Raw genomic sequence first — 13,741 nt, forward strand, 5'->3', positions numbered from 1 at the left:
GGGGTATAAAGGGAGTCCCCAGGCATTACGTGCACATGGTTGTAGTATATCCGTCCCAGAAGCCATGCGAATGAGGGGGATACGGCGATCGAAGGATCAGCAAGGGGCTGGGAGGATCAGAGGAAGGCAAATGCCCGCAGCCACCCAGGACGGGCCACCCTCACACGCCCTCGACCCCGACGAGCCTTCCATGGTTCCACCAAGCGCTTCGTGGCACAACATCTGTGCGCCAAGAATAGGACCCGCGATCCATGTTACCCTCTCGCGTGATCACGGGGTGCAACTTGTAAGGCTGGGCAGGCAAGCCGCTTCTCTGCGATTGGGAGCCCTGACCACAGAGCGCCCCAAGGCCCGGGGAGGGGGCCTCATGATAACATCACCAAGGAGCTCCCCGTTCAGAGGACTAACGGGAATGCAAAGCAGGAACACGGCAACGTTTGTGCCCGAATGCAGGTGTATGTATGTATGATGCGCATATGTGGGAGAGTGCGAGGAAGACTGTACGAACAGGTGACGCGGCATGGACCTGTCGGTTCCCTTCTTGACTCGCACGGGGCGACTCGCACGGGGCATCACATCGCGCTCGATTCGATTCGTACCAGTACTCGTACCAACAAAGAAGTCGGCTCATTGTGAGCCTCCGAGGCTAGGGCGTTCTGGCAAGCCCGCCCCCGGAGGGACTGGGGTCCCCGTACGGCCACAGCACGTATCCGTGCGACCAAGACAGGCATGGAACCAACGACAGAGTCCCCCACCGAATGTTTCTGTGGTGCGTGATCGAAGCCACCAACGCTCTTTTCTTTTCTTTTTTTTCCCCTCTCCTATTGCCCTTTGCACATGGAAGCTACATACTTCTCCCAGGTGTGAAAGGGAGGGGGCAGGGCTTAACAAGAAGAAGGCTGTGTACGAGGGCGCTGGGCGATGGGCCAACGGAGGGGGAAGAGGGGGTGGCGTGAGTCGCCGATGCTGAGGTTGGAAGGAAGTTGACTCCCGTCCTCTTTGAGATACGAGTACGTATTTGCTGGCAGTGCAAGCAGACGAGGCTGCCGCGGGCAAATTAGGGGTCTGAGTACGGATACTCGTACTCGTACCAGGGGGGTTCTAGATCCAAGTTGGCGCTTGGTTCCGAGGGAGGGCCTTTGTCATGGGAGGGCCAGTGCCCTATTACGCCTTCGAGTTCAATGCCATGGTCGAGCTGCCCGTTTTCAGCATATGCCTTCCTTCAGCAGCAAGAGTCCAGGAAGGGCTGGAAGGACTGTGTTTTCGAGATTTGATCGACGGGCTCCCCCAGCCTTGCAGGGTAGCCTTGGTCCGGCGAGGAATCAACATACGAGCACTCGTACTCGCAGTCATGGTGATGCAAGGCTGGGTTGTCTGGTGCCCGTGTAGCGGGTTCTGCACGTCGACGACAACATATGCTTAGATGCTGCACGTCAACTGCACAGCGCTGCACCGCTGCACGCAGGGCATTTCGTGCATTGCATTCGACACTTCTGTAAAATGCGTCAGACACGCTGGTTAACTAGACGACGCGAAGCAGTCTGGCGAAGCAAGTGAAAACTACAATGATAAATAAAGGCATCCCGACAGACTCCGGACATCCTTACCATGCTGACGTGGGACGAGATGGGGTTTAACGTAGTCTATTGAGCCTATATATGTTATTGTGGCTAAGTGTACGAATATATATGGCTTATACATCCAGATGATCGATGCATACGATAAGTCATCGTAGGGTATCAACCATCTATGCTATTAATGCCTATCTTATAGTATATAGATGAAATAACCTCTGGTCTCGCGAGGTCGGCTTCCCTCATCGTGGTAGCCGGCCGTGGCCCCTCAAACCGCAAAAGGCAACGAATGTAAGCACCCACCGCCAACACACTACCTATACACACCTTTGTACTCCGTAATAGTCCTTGATCTCTCGCCGAAGCTGTTTGGGAGCCCAGGGGAACCGCTCCACTGTGGCGGACCTCGCCTCTAAACCATCGTACAGCCCGCCTGGAAAGTTCTAGTCGAGCAAACCGGCCCAAAGCCCCGGGTCCGGCAACCTCGCCGTAGGCTCCTTGTCAAAGCAGACGATGTCGAAGACCGAGGGGCTGAAATTGGCAGGCCCGGAGAGATCCTGAGCATTGTCAAGATCTACCCCTTGCTCATCCGCACGGCGTTGTAGATACTCGATGAAGTGCTTGTTGTGACTCAGCCTGGCCTCCATAGCTAGGGTACTATCCGCATTCGCATCCAACTTGTCTAATGTGTTTGGGTAGTTGCAGGCAATGCACGCGTGCGCCACAGCCTTCTTCATAGATGGCCTCCGCTGTATGAGTTCAAGAAAGGCTCCCTCGTGTGGCTTCAGAGGGTACCAGATCATATACGGGGCTAGTTATCCCAAACGTCCCACCTCCAAGTCCGGGCTCGAGCAGAGAGCCACGACGTCGGGAGACGTTGCGAATGATATGTGGTAACGAATACCTCGCACGGTGGCGGCCACAACAATGTGGTATTCCAAGTTGGCCCTGTCTGGCGCGCGCTCGCCTCGGATGCCGGCCAGCCGCTGGGACTCATCCCATCTTGGGGGTCTTGAGACCAGCAAGGAGGGATAGGTGGCTGGGTGCGCATCTAGCAAGCGGTCGTTGGGCTCGCCGGGCGACGTTGAGCCTGGGATCACGTCTGGGCCCATTTCGGAAAGATGGGTGTTTGGTTGAGGCCTGTTGGAACCAGTGCCACTGGAGTAAAGTGGTGGACAGGAGAATACCGAAGCTGAAAAGATCAAGCCAAGGGGGCTTTATGGGCTTTGGGGGTGACGACTCTAGCGAGCAACATGGAGCAGATGGGAAACGCCGGTTCGGGGAGAAGAAGTGGCCAGCATGGCGCGTCGCAGAATCATCGCAGTGTATTCGCACTCATGGATTATTCATGGATCCGTAGGGTCAATCGGCACAGCGCGGGAGAGCCAGCATGAAGAATATGTTTCAATCTACCGAGTACATGTAGTATGGTGTTGGTCGCGACTCGTAGGCCAGGAATGTACACGGATACTTCAGGCCATAGGCCATACCGAGTGTTGGCTGCAAGTTGAACAGCGGCACAGACTCCTGCGACGGTATATGGAGTAGCCAACACGCCGCAGCAAGCATGGCCTGTCGGATAGAGAATAAGAAAGCTGTGTTTTGGTGGTCTGAACAAGTTGGGCCATGAAGGTTGACCTTGTGACAATGTTATATGTTATAAGGATTCCGGTCTACCAGCAAGTAGTCCTCCTCTTGTTCCCCATACCTAGTCTCCATGGTCATTGATCCATCAGTACACACAATTCTCAGGCCCGGCACTGTCTCGACCTTGTATTTACCATGCGACTTCACCTGAATCTCCTACTCCTACTCCTGGGATGCCTTGCCACTCAGGTGCTCGGCAGAGGACGAGCCGCGGCACTCGAACGCGTGCGCTTCTGGAAGACCTACAACCTGATGTTTTCCATCTTCGGAAAAGACCAGACATTCATCATAAACCAGCGCAAGCCAGCTCCCGGTCGTGGCCGATGGATACGACGACAAGTTCAAGTACTACGTCGGCTGGGTCAAAGAGGCCATCTCGCCCCAGCTCGGCAGCTTCATGTCATTCACAGACGTCAAGGGGAGCCAGTGCTTTACCTGCGAACTGTTCTTTGGAGGCAGCACGAAGAAAGCATACATGAACTGGAGTTGATACATCTCCAGCCTATACTCCAGTTCATCTTTATCCTTCGGCTCGAGCATAGATGCAGATTCTAGGTTGATTTAAGTTTACATATCATGACCGTGGAGCTAGCAGTATCCAGAAATGGTGGGGCGGAAGACTGTGGGCCAGGCAGGCAGGCGCCCTCCTTAATAGCGTATATGGCTACAGGGTAGGCAGGTGGCCCCCCTCGGGGCTCATGTGACTTCGCGTTCCAGATGCGTGAGAGAACCAGATGAATCTCTGGAACATGACGCGTATCCGTATTAATGCCCCGTAGGGCAGGCAGCCATGGATGCCCCGCCAAAACTCACCCAGGCTCCATCCTGAACATCCTCATCAAGTCACCACCACCACGAGTCCACCACCACGATGGCTCCCCCACCATCCAAACCGCCCATCCCCGCCATCGCCAAACCACGCTTCGGCACCGCCTTCGACCCGTGGAACTCATCCGCCACAGGCCACCAACGCCCAGAGACGCAGCCGGGAGCCACCACCGGCTGGCGCGAGTCGCGCAACCGCAAGATCAACAGCCAGTTCCGCGCGGGGCCCACCGGCGGCGACCGCCTGAGCGACACCTGGGGCGCCGGGGCCGAGGACTGGGACGCCAGGATCGGCGCCGTCGTCCCCAGGGAGCTGAGGCAGCGGTATCGGGGGGGCAAGAGCGTCGTGGACATGCTGGTGAGGCCGGGCGCCATGAAGGGGGGGAGCCTGCCGGCACCGGCCGAGGAGGCGGCCCCGCCACGTCCGGGGGTGGATGCGGAGGAGACCCTCACGGAGGCGCGCCGGGAGGAAGACGAGCAGCAGCGTGAGGAGGCGAGGGGCAAGGAGGCCGCATCCAGGGGCATCTTCCACGGCGTCGTCGTCCACGTCAACGGGAGTACGTACCCGCTCGTTTCGGACCACAAGCTCAAGCACATCCTGAGCGAGAACGGGGGCCAGATGTCGCTGCACCTGGGCCGACGCAAGGTCACGCACGTCATCCTGGGCCGCCCCGCGAGTTCTGGCCACGGTGCTAGTGGTGCTGGCGGTGGGCTGGCGGGCGGGAAGCTGGAGAGGGAGATTAGAAAGGTTGGCGGGTGTGGGATCAAGTTCGTCGGGGTCGAGTGGTGAGTTTCGCCTAAGCATGCTGCTATGTTCCCCCTAAACTAACGCGTACCGCGGATAGGATTCTTGAGAGCCTGAAGGCTGGCAAGAGGTTGCCCGAGGCTCGTTTTTCCAACATGAAGGTTGCCCCCAAGGGACAGGGGAGTGTCTATGGACTGTATTCGAAGCAAACGACGGAAACGGCAACGACCCAATGACCTCCAACGCTACGAGAGATGACGAGACCTGGATGGACTTATGGGTACGGACGATCTGGATTTACGGAGTTTGGCTGGTGGATATGCCCAGATGGATTAACATGAGAGATGGCAACGGCGTCATGTGGTTTATGAGAGACGATAAGGACAGGGTGGATTAGATCGGGACAAACGGATAGAAATCTTGGCGTTGGAGAATGGGTAAATGACTATAGGGTTATACTACCATTGCAACCAGTCTGTGTCTAGCCCATATTGTCAAGCTCTGTGGGGTGCCGGATAGATATCACAGCCATCGTCAACTCCACAGCCCGCCCCAGAAGCACCAACAACTACATGGGCATGTCACATGCCCATACCAACACCCAGACTGTCGACGGGTTCCAACCCCCATGAGCCCGTCATACGAGTTTCGAGTCTCCTCACCTTCCGCGCCACACTCGGGCCCAACCAACCCCACAAGTCTGGCCACAAACCAGAGGATGAGTTCAAGTATTTCCTCTTCTTGGCTCAGTTACACGCACTTTTGCCCTACGTCCGTTCCCGTTCATTTCCGGTACGACCTCAGGCCATCGCGCACTCGGCCGTGCCCCAAAAGCGGCGACGGGGTTCCGTCCCGGTCGGACGCAGCGCCCTGGTACTTCCGTCCTCCTTCCGCCCTGGTGGGGTGGTGCGCGGCGTCGCACGGCGATATTAGATTCCCCCGTGCTGTCATGCATTGTCATGAGACTAGCAGTGCAAGGTGAGCAGACCATATGAACAATGAAGCAATACAGGGCTGCTGGGGAATCTCAATCGTTGAAAAGTCAATGTGTCATGTTGATTCAATATGGACGGCTCAGACAAAAAGGGTATCCTAGCTGGCTGTATGTAAAGCGGCCTCAAAGAGAAAATGTGAGCTCAAACAATATGCTAATGCTCAACATGGCTCGCAGTGGCACAGAAGTATCAAAAAAAAAAAAAAAAAAGTCCACATGCTTCAAAGTTTGGCCCTTACGACACCCTCTACAGCTTTATGTGCATGTCCCTTCTCCTGAAAGTATTCGCTTATCTTGGCTCTCGCCACCTCCACCACCGCCGCATCCTCGACAGTACTCGGTACTGAAACCGCCTTGCTGAAGTCGCCATGAACGGCGTTCTCCACAAGTTCGCGCAGCACCCGCCTTAGTGTCTTGCCTGACCTCGTCCGTGGGATCATGCCCTTCCCTTGGATAATGCCGCCCAGGGAGGCAATGGGGCCAACCTGCTTGCGGACAAGCGTCTGGATCTCGGAAACGACCTTGTCCGAAGGGATTACTGAGGATGGGTGCGGATCTGTCGAAAGGGTAATAAAGGCAAAGGGGAGCTGTCCCTTGAGAGCGTCGGGAACGCCGACGACGCAAGTCTCGGCCACGAGTGGATGGGAGGCAATGGCCTGCTCAATCCCGCCTGTGAATGGTGTTAGTTAGCTTGTTTCAAAATACAGAGGCCCCTAGTGAATGGAAATGAAGGCCAACATTCTCGCTGAAAAGACTTACCACTTGATAAACGATGTGCGCTCACGTTGAGGACGTCATCATTTCGGCTCATGACATGAACATAGCCCTCTTTGTCGACCCATCCTGAGTCGCCCGTGTCGAGCCACTTCCCGGCGAACCTGTGTAAATAACTCTTATAGAATCTTTCCTCTTCCTGCCATAACGTCCGAAATGCGGTCGGGGGCAACGGCATGGCAAGCACGATATTTCCCATGCTACCCCTGGGGACCTCGCGGCCCTCGTCGTCGACAGTCCGGATGTCGAACCCCGGCATAGCTTTGCCAGCGCTGCCTGGCTTAATGGCGGGCGGTTGGTGACCCCTAACACCCGTCGTGCGATGCTTCCCAGCATGGGGGACAAGGGATCTACCCGTGATAGGAGACCCGGACTCGGTAGACCACCAGTTGTCGATTACATGCGCAGATTTGGCACCGTGCTGATCGAGCAGGTCTTGGTACATGGAAATGAGCGTGGGTTCCGAGCGCTCCCCGGCGAGGAACAGGGCCTTGAGAGACCGTAGACCCCCCCGTGTACCAATCTCAGTGAAAAACTTATTCTCGGGGTCATCGCGCTTGATTGCACGCAGAGCTGTTGGCGCTGTGAACAGGACGTTGACCTTGTATTCCTCGACAATCCTCCACAGCGCGGATGCATCTGGAGTCCCGACGGGTTTCCCCTCGTACAAGACGGTGGAAGCACCGGCGAGAAGAGGGGCATACACGATATATGAGTGGCCAACAACCCAACCAATATCAGATGCAGTGAATATGACATCCCCGGGGCCGTGGATGTTAAACAGGTAGGCAATAGAGAGGTGAAGACCAACGGCGTAGCCTCCCGCATCTCGAAGCACGCCCTTTGGCGCACCCGTCGTACCCGACGTGTGTATGATGTAGACGGGGTCATTGCTCTTGACCGGGACACAGTCTGCCTTGATCCCGCGGGCTTTGGCGCCCCTGACAACCTTTTGCCACGACATCTGCCCGGCGGTCCGATCCGTCGGGGACCATCGCACCTGATCACGTTGCCAGATAAAGGTCCGGTACGGCTTGTGGGAAGATAGTTGAACAGCTTCCTCGACCAGGGGGCGGTACGGCGTCGGGGGCTTGTTGCCCTCGATACCACAGGAGGCGGTGAGGAGAGCGACGGGCTTGCACGCCTCTATGCGCTGAGCCAGGGCGTTGGGTGCGAAGCCGCCAAAGACGACGGAGTGGATAGCACCGAGCCGGTTAATAGCAAAGATGCCAATCAGGGCTGCTGGGATCATGGGCACTTTTTTCTTCCAGTCAGTCTGGGATTGAAAGCCAAATGGAAGGTCAAGGTAGGAGTAGCTTTACTTACTGTAGACCATGACCACATCGCCCTTCTTGACGCCCTCCTGGCGCAGGGCGCCCGCGAGTGCCTCGACCTCCTCCAAGAGCTGGCGATAGGTATACTGCTGCTTCGTGTTAGAGACGGGGCTGTCAAAGTAGATAGCCACCTCGTCGCCGCGGCCGGCGAGGACGTGCCTGTCGACACAGTTGTAGCATGTGGAGAGCTCGCCATCCGGGAACCACGCCCAGTCGGGATGCGTGACGCCGTTGCTAAGGGTTTTCTCGGTGCGGCGAAGGACAGAGGTGGGCTTCTTGTGCCAGTGGAGGTGCTCTGCCTGATGACCCCAGAAGGACTCGGGGTCCTCGAGACTGTGTTGCAGGACCTCGTCCTGGACGTGGACGTCCGTCTCAGCCATTGGGGTGAGATGATGACTTGGATGATGACTGTGGCAGTGGGAGTGACGGTGAATAAGACGGGGTGAGCTGTTGATGCCCCGGTGGCGATCACGACGGTGTGAGATGAGCCGAGGTTGGAGTCGTGGCCAACGGATTCCCCTGTCAGTATGAAAAGGATGTCGCCACCAGACAGATAGTTGAGCTTGTCGAAGCTTGAATGTTGCGTGTCGGGGAGCGGATGGGAACAAGAAGAGACTCATTTCCAGAGGAGGCAATGAAGCTTTTCCCTGCCGGGGAAGAGTTAAAATATAGGAGACGTAAACCCGGACGGTCCATCATGTTGAGGTTCAATGGGGTGCTTGATGGCAAATGAGGTTGGGAGGAGTTGATGTGGCTTGGGTGGGTGCAGCTCTCTCCCCGCACAGGCGATTTCCTTTGCCCCGGACTGCTCCTGCCACAAACCCACTGTTGCTCCTGCCGAAGCCTAGGCCGGGCTCTAGCACACGGGGTACTGCGGGGTGTTTTGGGGCATTCAGTGTTCACAGCAGCGCCTTCCCCCGCCACCCGCTATCCACCGCCCGCTGAGCACTCTTCCTCAGGCCCGGGCACTGGTCTGGGCAGCTACCTGCCAAGTACTAGTAGTAGGTATGTATTAGGATGTCACTTCAATGCCATTATTACCTCGTTCATTTTCGGGCCGAGTGGCTATTGGTCCTCTCCGCCGTCGGAATAGCTGCAGGCCGAAAATCGGTTGTCCGGATCAAGAACTTGGAAGACCACCTTGTGGCATGTCGCTCACAGGAAAGGAAGCATCGTTACGCTCAGGAGAATCAATAGTCTACGGCAACGCAACGACCCAAGATAAATAACTATTCCGATCAACGGAAGGGGACGCCTGGTAGTGTTATGGGCATGTTCGTTCCGAACTCGCTCAGAGTTGCGAAGTCTAGGGTAGCGTTAGGGCCCTGTTGAATCGCCCGAGAGACTGGAGGCGCCTACTCCACTAATATACCAGATACATTTATACCATACATGCTCTTCCAGCCCTAACCTAGTCACCCAAACACTAGGAAGCTCCAAGAACGTCGCTAGCTCGGCCATGAAGAAAGAAAAGGGTCCCTGACCTCATCGGCTAACCATCTCGTTCTACAGGCGATATGACTATACTTACGCTGCTCTCTGCTCACACCGCTCCTTTCGCTAGATGATATTGTCCTATAATACACTTCATTTCCAACCAGCAGCCATGGCTGTTGATCAGCACGCAAAAGGATTCGCAGGATGATAGCTGGGTACCAAGCAAACTAACGTTACGCTCAGCTTACTGGCCGGGTGATTACAAATTAGTACACACGTAGGTATTGCACTCTCATCGATTGATACTTTGATACGGATAATCCCGGTACATGTCGTATTCGCAGGCTACTAATCTATGGTGGTCGCTGGTAGCCTCCATCCTTCACGCCCTTTGCCCCTCGTGGGACGCTACGGCGTTAAACGATAAAGCAAACAACCTCCATCCTCCGGAGGCCCCAGGACAACCATGCCAGTTGCCTAATCAGGTTGCCTGGTAAGCACGCCGCAATTTCGCCAGACCAACCACAAATGGTACCAATTGGGGGAATGTGTTCCATAGCCATGGTGACGGTATCGCCCCTGCCATGTTCACTGGAATGCGACGTCTCGTTATGGGCACGCTGTGGCCGAAGACGCCTCCAAACCCTGTATTAGTATCAGGAGCAAGCCCTGTCGCGTGGACGCCAAACGGTATCTAACCGTCTGAGCAGAGTTAAGGAAAAATAGGTCTAGCTTTGGCCGGGGCACATTCTAGAACAGACATTAACACACAACGTCAAATGGGAAGAGAGGAAGAAACCGAGTATGAGCGCCGGACCAAAACTGGCCTCCCAGCAATGCTTGCGTTGCCATCACCCACAACTATCATATATAGTAAAATAGTACATGAAAAGGCCCCGCAGAACACTGATGAACCAAGCTCTTGACGGGAGAACCATAAACACGCCCGACTGTCGGGGGTCTCCTGTCCTCGTTCCCGAGCACCACGAGACCAGGATAAGACAAGGGATCCAGGGACGACTTGTGTCAATGAGAGAGCATGGGAGAACCTTTGTATCGCGGGGAAGGGTTTGTTTTTATCTGACGCTGAGTGACCTGTCCTATCTGCTCCGTGATCGAAACAAAATATTACCGCTCTACCCAGCGCCAAATACCCTCTCACGCGAAAACAGAGATTCGCACGATCTCCATTAGTAGTCCCTTCTCAATTGCCAATAAAGTCCCTCTTGAACACCTCTTTCCCCCCAATTGAAAAGAATAAAAAAGAAGCCTCAGTTAAGGGCCGGAATTCGCCTGTGTCGTTTCCAGTGAATACATGTCGTGTCCGAAAAAGATTTCAAGAATTTGTCTATCCCCGTATATGCTGCTGCTGCTGCTTCCGCCGCTGCATCCCTTCCCCTCTCGATATCCCCAACTTCCCATTAAATGTAAATCAACACGACGGATCATCTCCCACCAACGTTTTCTCCAGCCTCCAAAATGAAGAGTATCCTTGGGGCACTGTCGAAAGCGCGAGTTGTCGTCGTTTGTCTCTCCGCTCTTCCCCACGGTTTTCAGGTCTTGATGTTGCGCAAAATCATCGAACAAAGGGAATCGTAGGTCCTAAGACGTGGATGGCGAGGCGCGACCGTGGTTGATTTACAGGAAGAAGGCGGCGAGACCGGCCAGACCGGCGAGGCCGGAGAGGCCAGCGACCTTGGCGGCACCGCCAGTGGGGACGGAAGTGGGAGGGGTCTCGGGCTGAGTAGGAGCCGGAGTAGGGACGACGGGAGGGGGAGCGGGGATGGTGCCGTTCTGGGCAGGGGGGGGAGGAGCAGGGGCAGAGGGAGCGGGGCTGTTTGAGCGTGTTAGCTGGTTGCTCGTCTTCTTCGTTGTTCTTGTTCGTGGGTTTAGTGACTTACCAGTCGTGGCAGATGACGGAGGAGGTGGGGATCACGGGCTTGGTGATGGTGCAGGGGCAGTCCGTGATGGTGAGAGTGGTGGGCTCGGTCACAGTGTAGGTCTGGGTGCCGTGGGTGATCTCGGTGGGACCGGGGCAGTAGGTGGTGTAGACATCAACAACCTCGGTGATGACGGTGACGTTGCTGGTGGCAACGGCGCCAGAGGCGGCGACGAGGACGGCGGCGACGGAGTACTTCATCTTGTCGGTATTAGAGGGTAAACTCAAAGAGCTTGGTGATTAGGTATTGGCGTTAAGAGGTTGTTGGAACGAATGAACTTGACTGAATAGTCAGGGTGCGTGGTGCGGCAGTATATACTGGTGAGCGAACGAATGTGGGTGAAGAAGGGAAAAGAGGAGGAGAAGGACGGGTGATCCATGAGGAGACCATCTTTATACGGGGTGGACGGGAGGACTCAGACTGTCTTGGTTGTTGGGCGGGTCGCTGGTGGGCCAACACTGTGAGTTGCCAGGGGGAGGGGTGGGGGTGGGAGGATGATGGAGGATGGTGGGACTCGGGAGAATGGTGGAGGGCCACGACGCGTGGGTGAGAGACCAGCAGAACTTCCTGGAGCTGGAGTCCAGTCCAGGACGCGGCGTCGGCTGCTTTCTGCCAGGTTCGTTGCCAGAATCTCTGCGTTTCTCTCCTTCGGGCGGACCGGGGGCGTGGATGCGGCTTGGCGGCCCAATGCTGAGGGTGGAACCCGTCAGCCATTTTCCAGCCCTCTGAGTGACTGAGATGCCATGTTATCTTAATTAGGGCCCAATCAGGGCTGGGTGTTCCGACGGGGATAGGGGCCGAGGGGTGACAGAGGATTTCGAGGTCAGGATTCGGGCGTGATAGAGGCGAGATGGAGGGGCGTGTCTTCATGATCTGAGCCGCTGGTTCAGTTCACAACTCAGTGGTTACCTTATTAATGTCAAGGTTTTCGGCAATCTTTCCGTATCTTCCTTCGACCTGTTTGGTGTTCGTACTTCAAAAGGCGCAAGGTACCTCTGGGAGACTCTCTGCGCTGCCCGAGGGGTTGCAGCCCTCACCCCGTGTCTCGAAATGAGACCCTCTGAGCAGCTATTATTACTCGTAATAGAAATAATAACCTCTTGCGGACATTGCAAATTGCAGCACGATGGCAGTATACTAATGCCAGCGAGAGGCTTGCTCAACACGGGCCGTAATGGACGGGAGATTTGGTGCTCACGCCAGCTGGGCAGCTATTACTAGTAGGCCTTTAGCTAATACTAGTGGCTACCCTTGCTAAGGAGGGTTCCAGACCAGCTCATATTAATATTTCTGATTCGGGAACAACTCACTGGGACGTGGTAAGGAGATGGATTTGTACTATCGCGGTTCTTGGTCTCGGTCGTATCGCCGCCACTCCAATGTTGGCTGCTCCGGCAGCAAAGATGCCGATCCGTGAAATTATCACCATTCGCAGCGCAGCGGGGGTCGGGATGAATTGTTCATGCAGCGCGAAAAATGAGGGCACTTCTGGATACGAACGGCCCGCTCAGGTGGCATTCTTGTTATCGGCACCACCCACCCGCAGGCTGTGAGTCAGGCACACCAACAAGCTTACTGGGCCTTGGGCCACTGGAGCTGCACCTCGAGTTCCCGTGCTTGCTGGCACACCACACCGACTGCCACATCTACGCCGTACACCGCTAATGCAGGTACTGGAAACCCTGCCCGCCTGGGTTGCAGCCTAGCCAACCAACCATCGTATGGTCTGCTGTGCTGAGCTGCACGGTCGGGACGCCAACTCTATCTGTGTTGTTTTCCCAAGCGCTCCCGTATCTGTTGGTGCTCATCCATGGATCGCCAGTATTTCATGCGGGCTCTGTCCTCGTGGTTCAGTGTCTTATTGCGCCCGACGAATGCTGACGGCTGCTGTGTTGGTGAGCTTGCAAGTCGTCCCCATCACACGGAATCTGATGGTCACATCTCTCAACAGTGTACCGTGCAGGTTACAGAGCAACGTTGTTGTGAGGGATACGCTCGTGTCGCCTAGTACATTCTTCGTACTGTGTAAAGCGGCGATGCGAACCTGACAGGCTAATACTGCGTGTCGCACCGCACTGGTTGCGACTTCAGGTGGGAGATGCAGGGCCGGCTAAATTGCAGCGCCGCTTTTCTTGTGGTGGTTTTGGGGGCGCATTATCGTTGGTTGTCAACTGTTGCAGAGAAGGCGAATGAGGAATCTGGTCCCTGACAACTGATTTCGTTCGCCTCACTATTGCGAGTAGATTCAGGCAGCCAGGGCATTAGTTTGGTTCGGGGTGACCGACTGAAGTCCCAGGCTCAGGATTCCTTCCTTCGAGTAATACTTTCAAATTGGCGCGACCCCTTTTACCTTGTGGCAGATCGATCGTCGGTGCCTGGGAGGACGGACGGCAGGGCTGTTAGCCGACGCCCCTAATGACAAGCACTAGAAAAAAAACAAGGCACAAGTGTCGGGGGGATCCAGAAGACGG

At 55.8% G+C, this 13,741-nt stretch overlaps 4 protein-coding genes across 4 annotated transcripts; 1 reads left to right on the forward strand and 3 right to left on the reverse strand.

Annotated features, from left to right (window-relative positions):
- Positions 1 to 2,017: 2,017 nt before the first annotated feature.
- On the reverse strand, positions 2,018 to 2,686 carry ACO1O0_002031 (uncharacterized protein; the record flags this gene model as incomplete). The annotated part of the gene is made up of 2 exons (XM_083191509.1): positions 2,018 to 2,356; positions 2,408 to 2,686. The coding sequence occupies 2 exons, from the start codon at positions 2,684 to 2,686 to the stop codon at positions 2,018 to 2,020; spliced, it is 618 nt and encodes a 205-aa protein (XP_083052723.1).
- Positions 2,687 to 4,092: 1,406 nt separating this feature from the next.
- ACO1O0_002032 (uncharacterized protein) lies at positions 4,093 to 4,836 on the forward strand (the record flags this gene model as incomplete). Its single annotated transcript, XM_083191510.1, has 1 exon — positions 4,093 to 4,836. One exon carries the CDS (start codon positions 4,093 to 4,095, stop codon positions 4,834 to 4,836), a length of 744 nt encoding a protein of 247 aa, XP_083052724.1.
- Positions 4,837 to 6,006: 1,170 nt separating this feature from the next.
- On the reverse strand, positions 6,007 to 8,273 carry ACO1O0_002033 (uncharacterized protein; the record flags this gene model as incomplete). Its single annotated transcript, XM_083191511.1, has 3 exons — positions 6,007 to 6,455; positions 6,545 to 7,816; positions 7,886 to 8,273. 3 exons carry the CDS (start codon positions 8,271 to 8,273, stop codon positions 6,007 to 6,009), a joined length of 2,109 nt encoding a protein of 702 aa, XP_083052725.1.
- A 2,695-nt stretch (positions 8,274 to 10,968) lies between these two features.
- Positions 10,969 to 11,470, reverse strand: ACO1O0_002034 (uncharacterized protein; the record flags this gene model as incomplete). The annotated part of the gene is made up of 2 exons (XM_083191512.1): positions 10,969 to 11,164; positions 11,232 to 11,470. 2 exons carry the CDS (start codon positions 11,468 to 11,470, stop codon positions 10,969 to 10,971), a joined length of 435 nt encoding a protein of 144 aa, XP_083052726.1.
- Between the last annotated feature and the right edge of the window lie 2,271 nt (positions 11,471 to 13,741).

This window comes from Amphichorda felina (assembly GCF_050947745.1).
Source record: "Amphichorda felina strain 45539 chromosome Unknown scaffold_2, whole genome shotgun sequence".
Taxonomy (NCBI): Eukaryota; Fungi; Ascomycota; class Sordariomycetes; order Hypocreales; family Bionectriaceae; genus Amphichorda; species Amphichorda felina.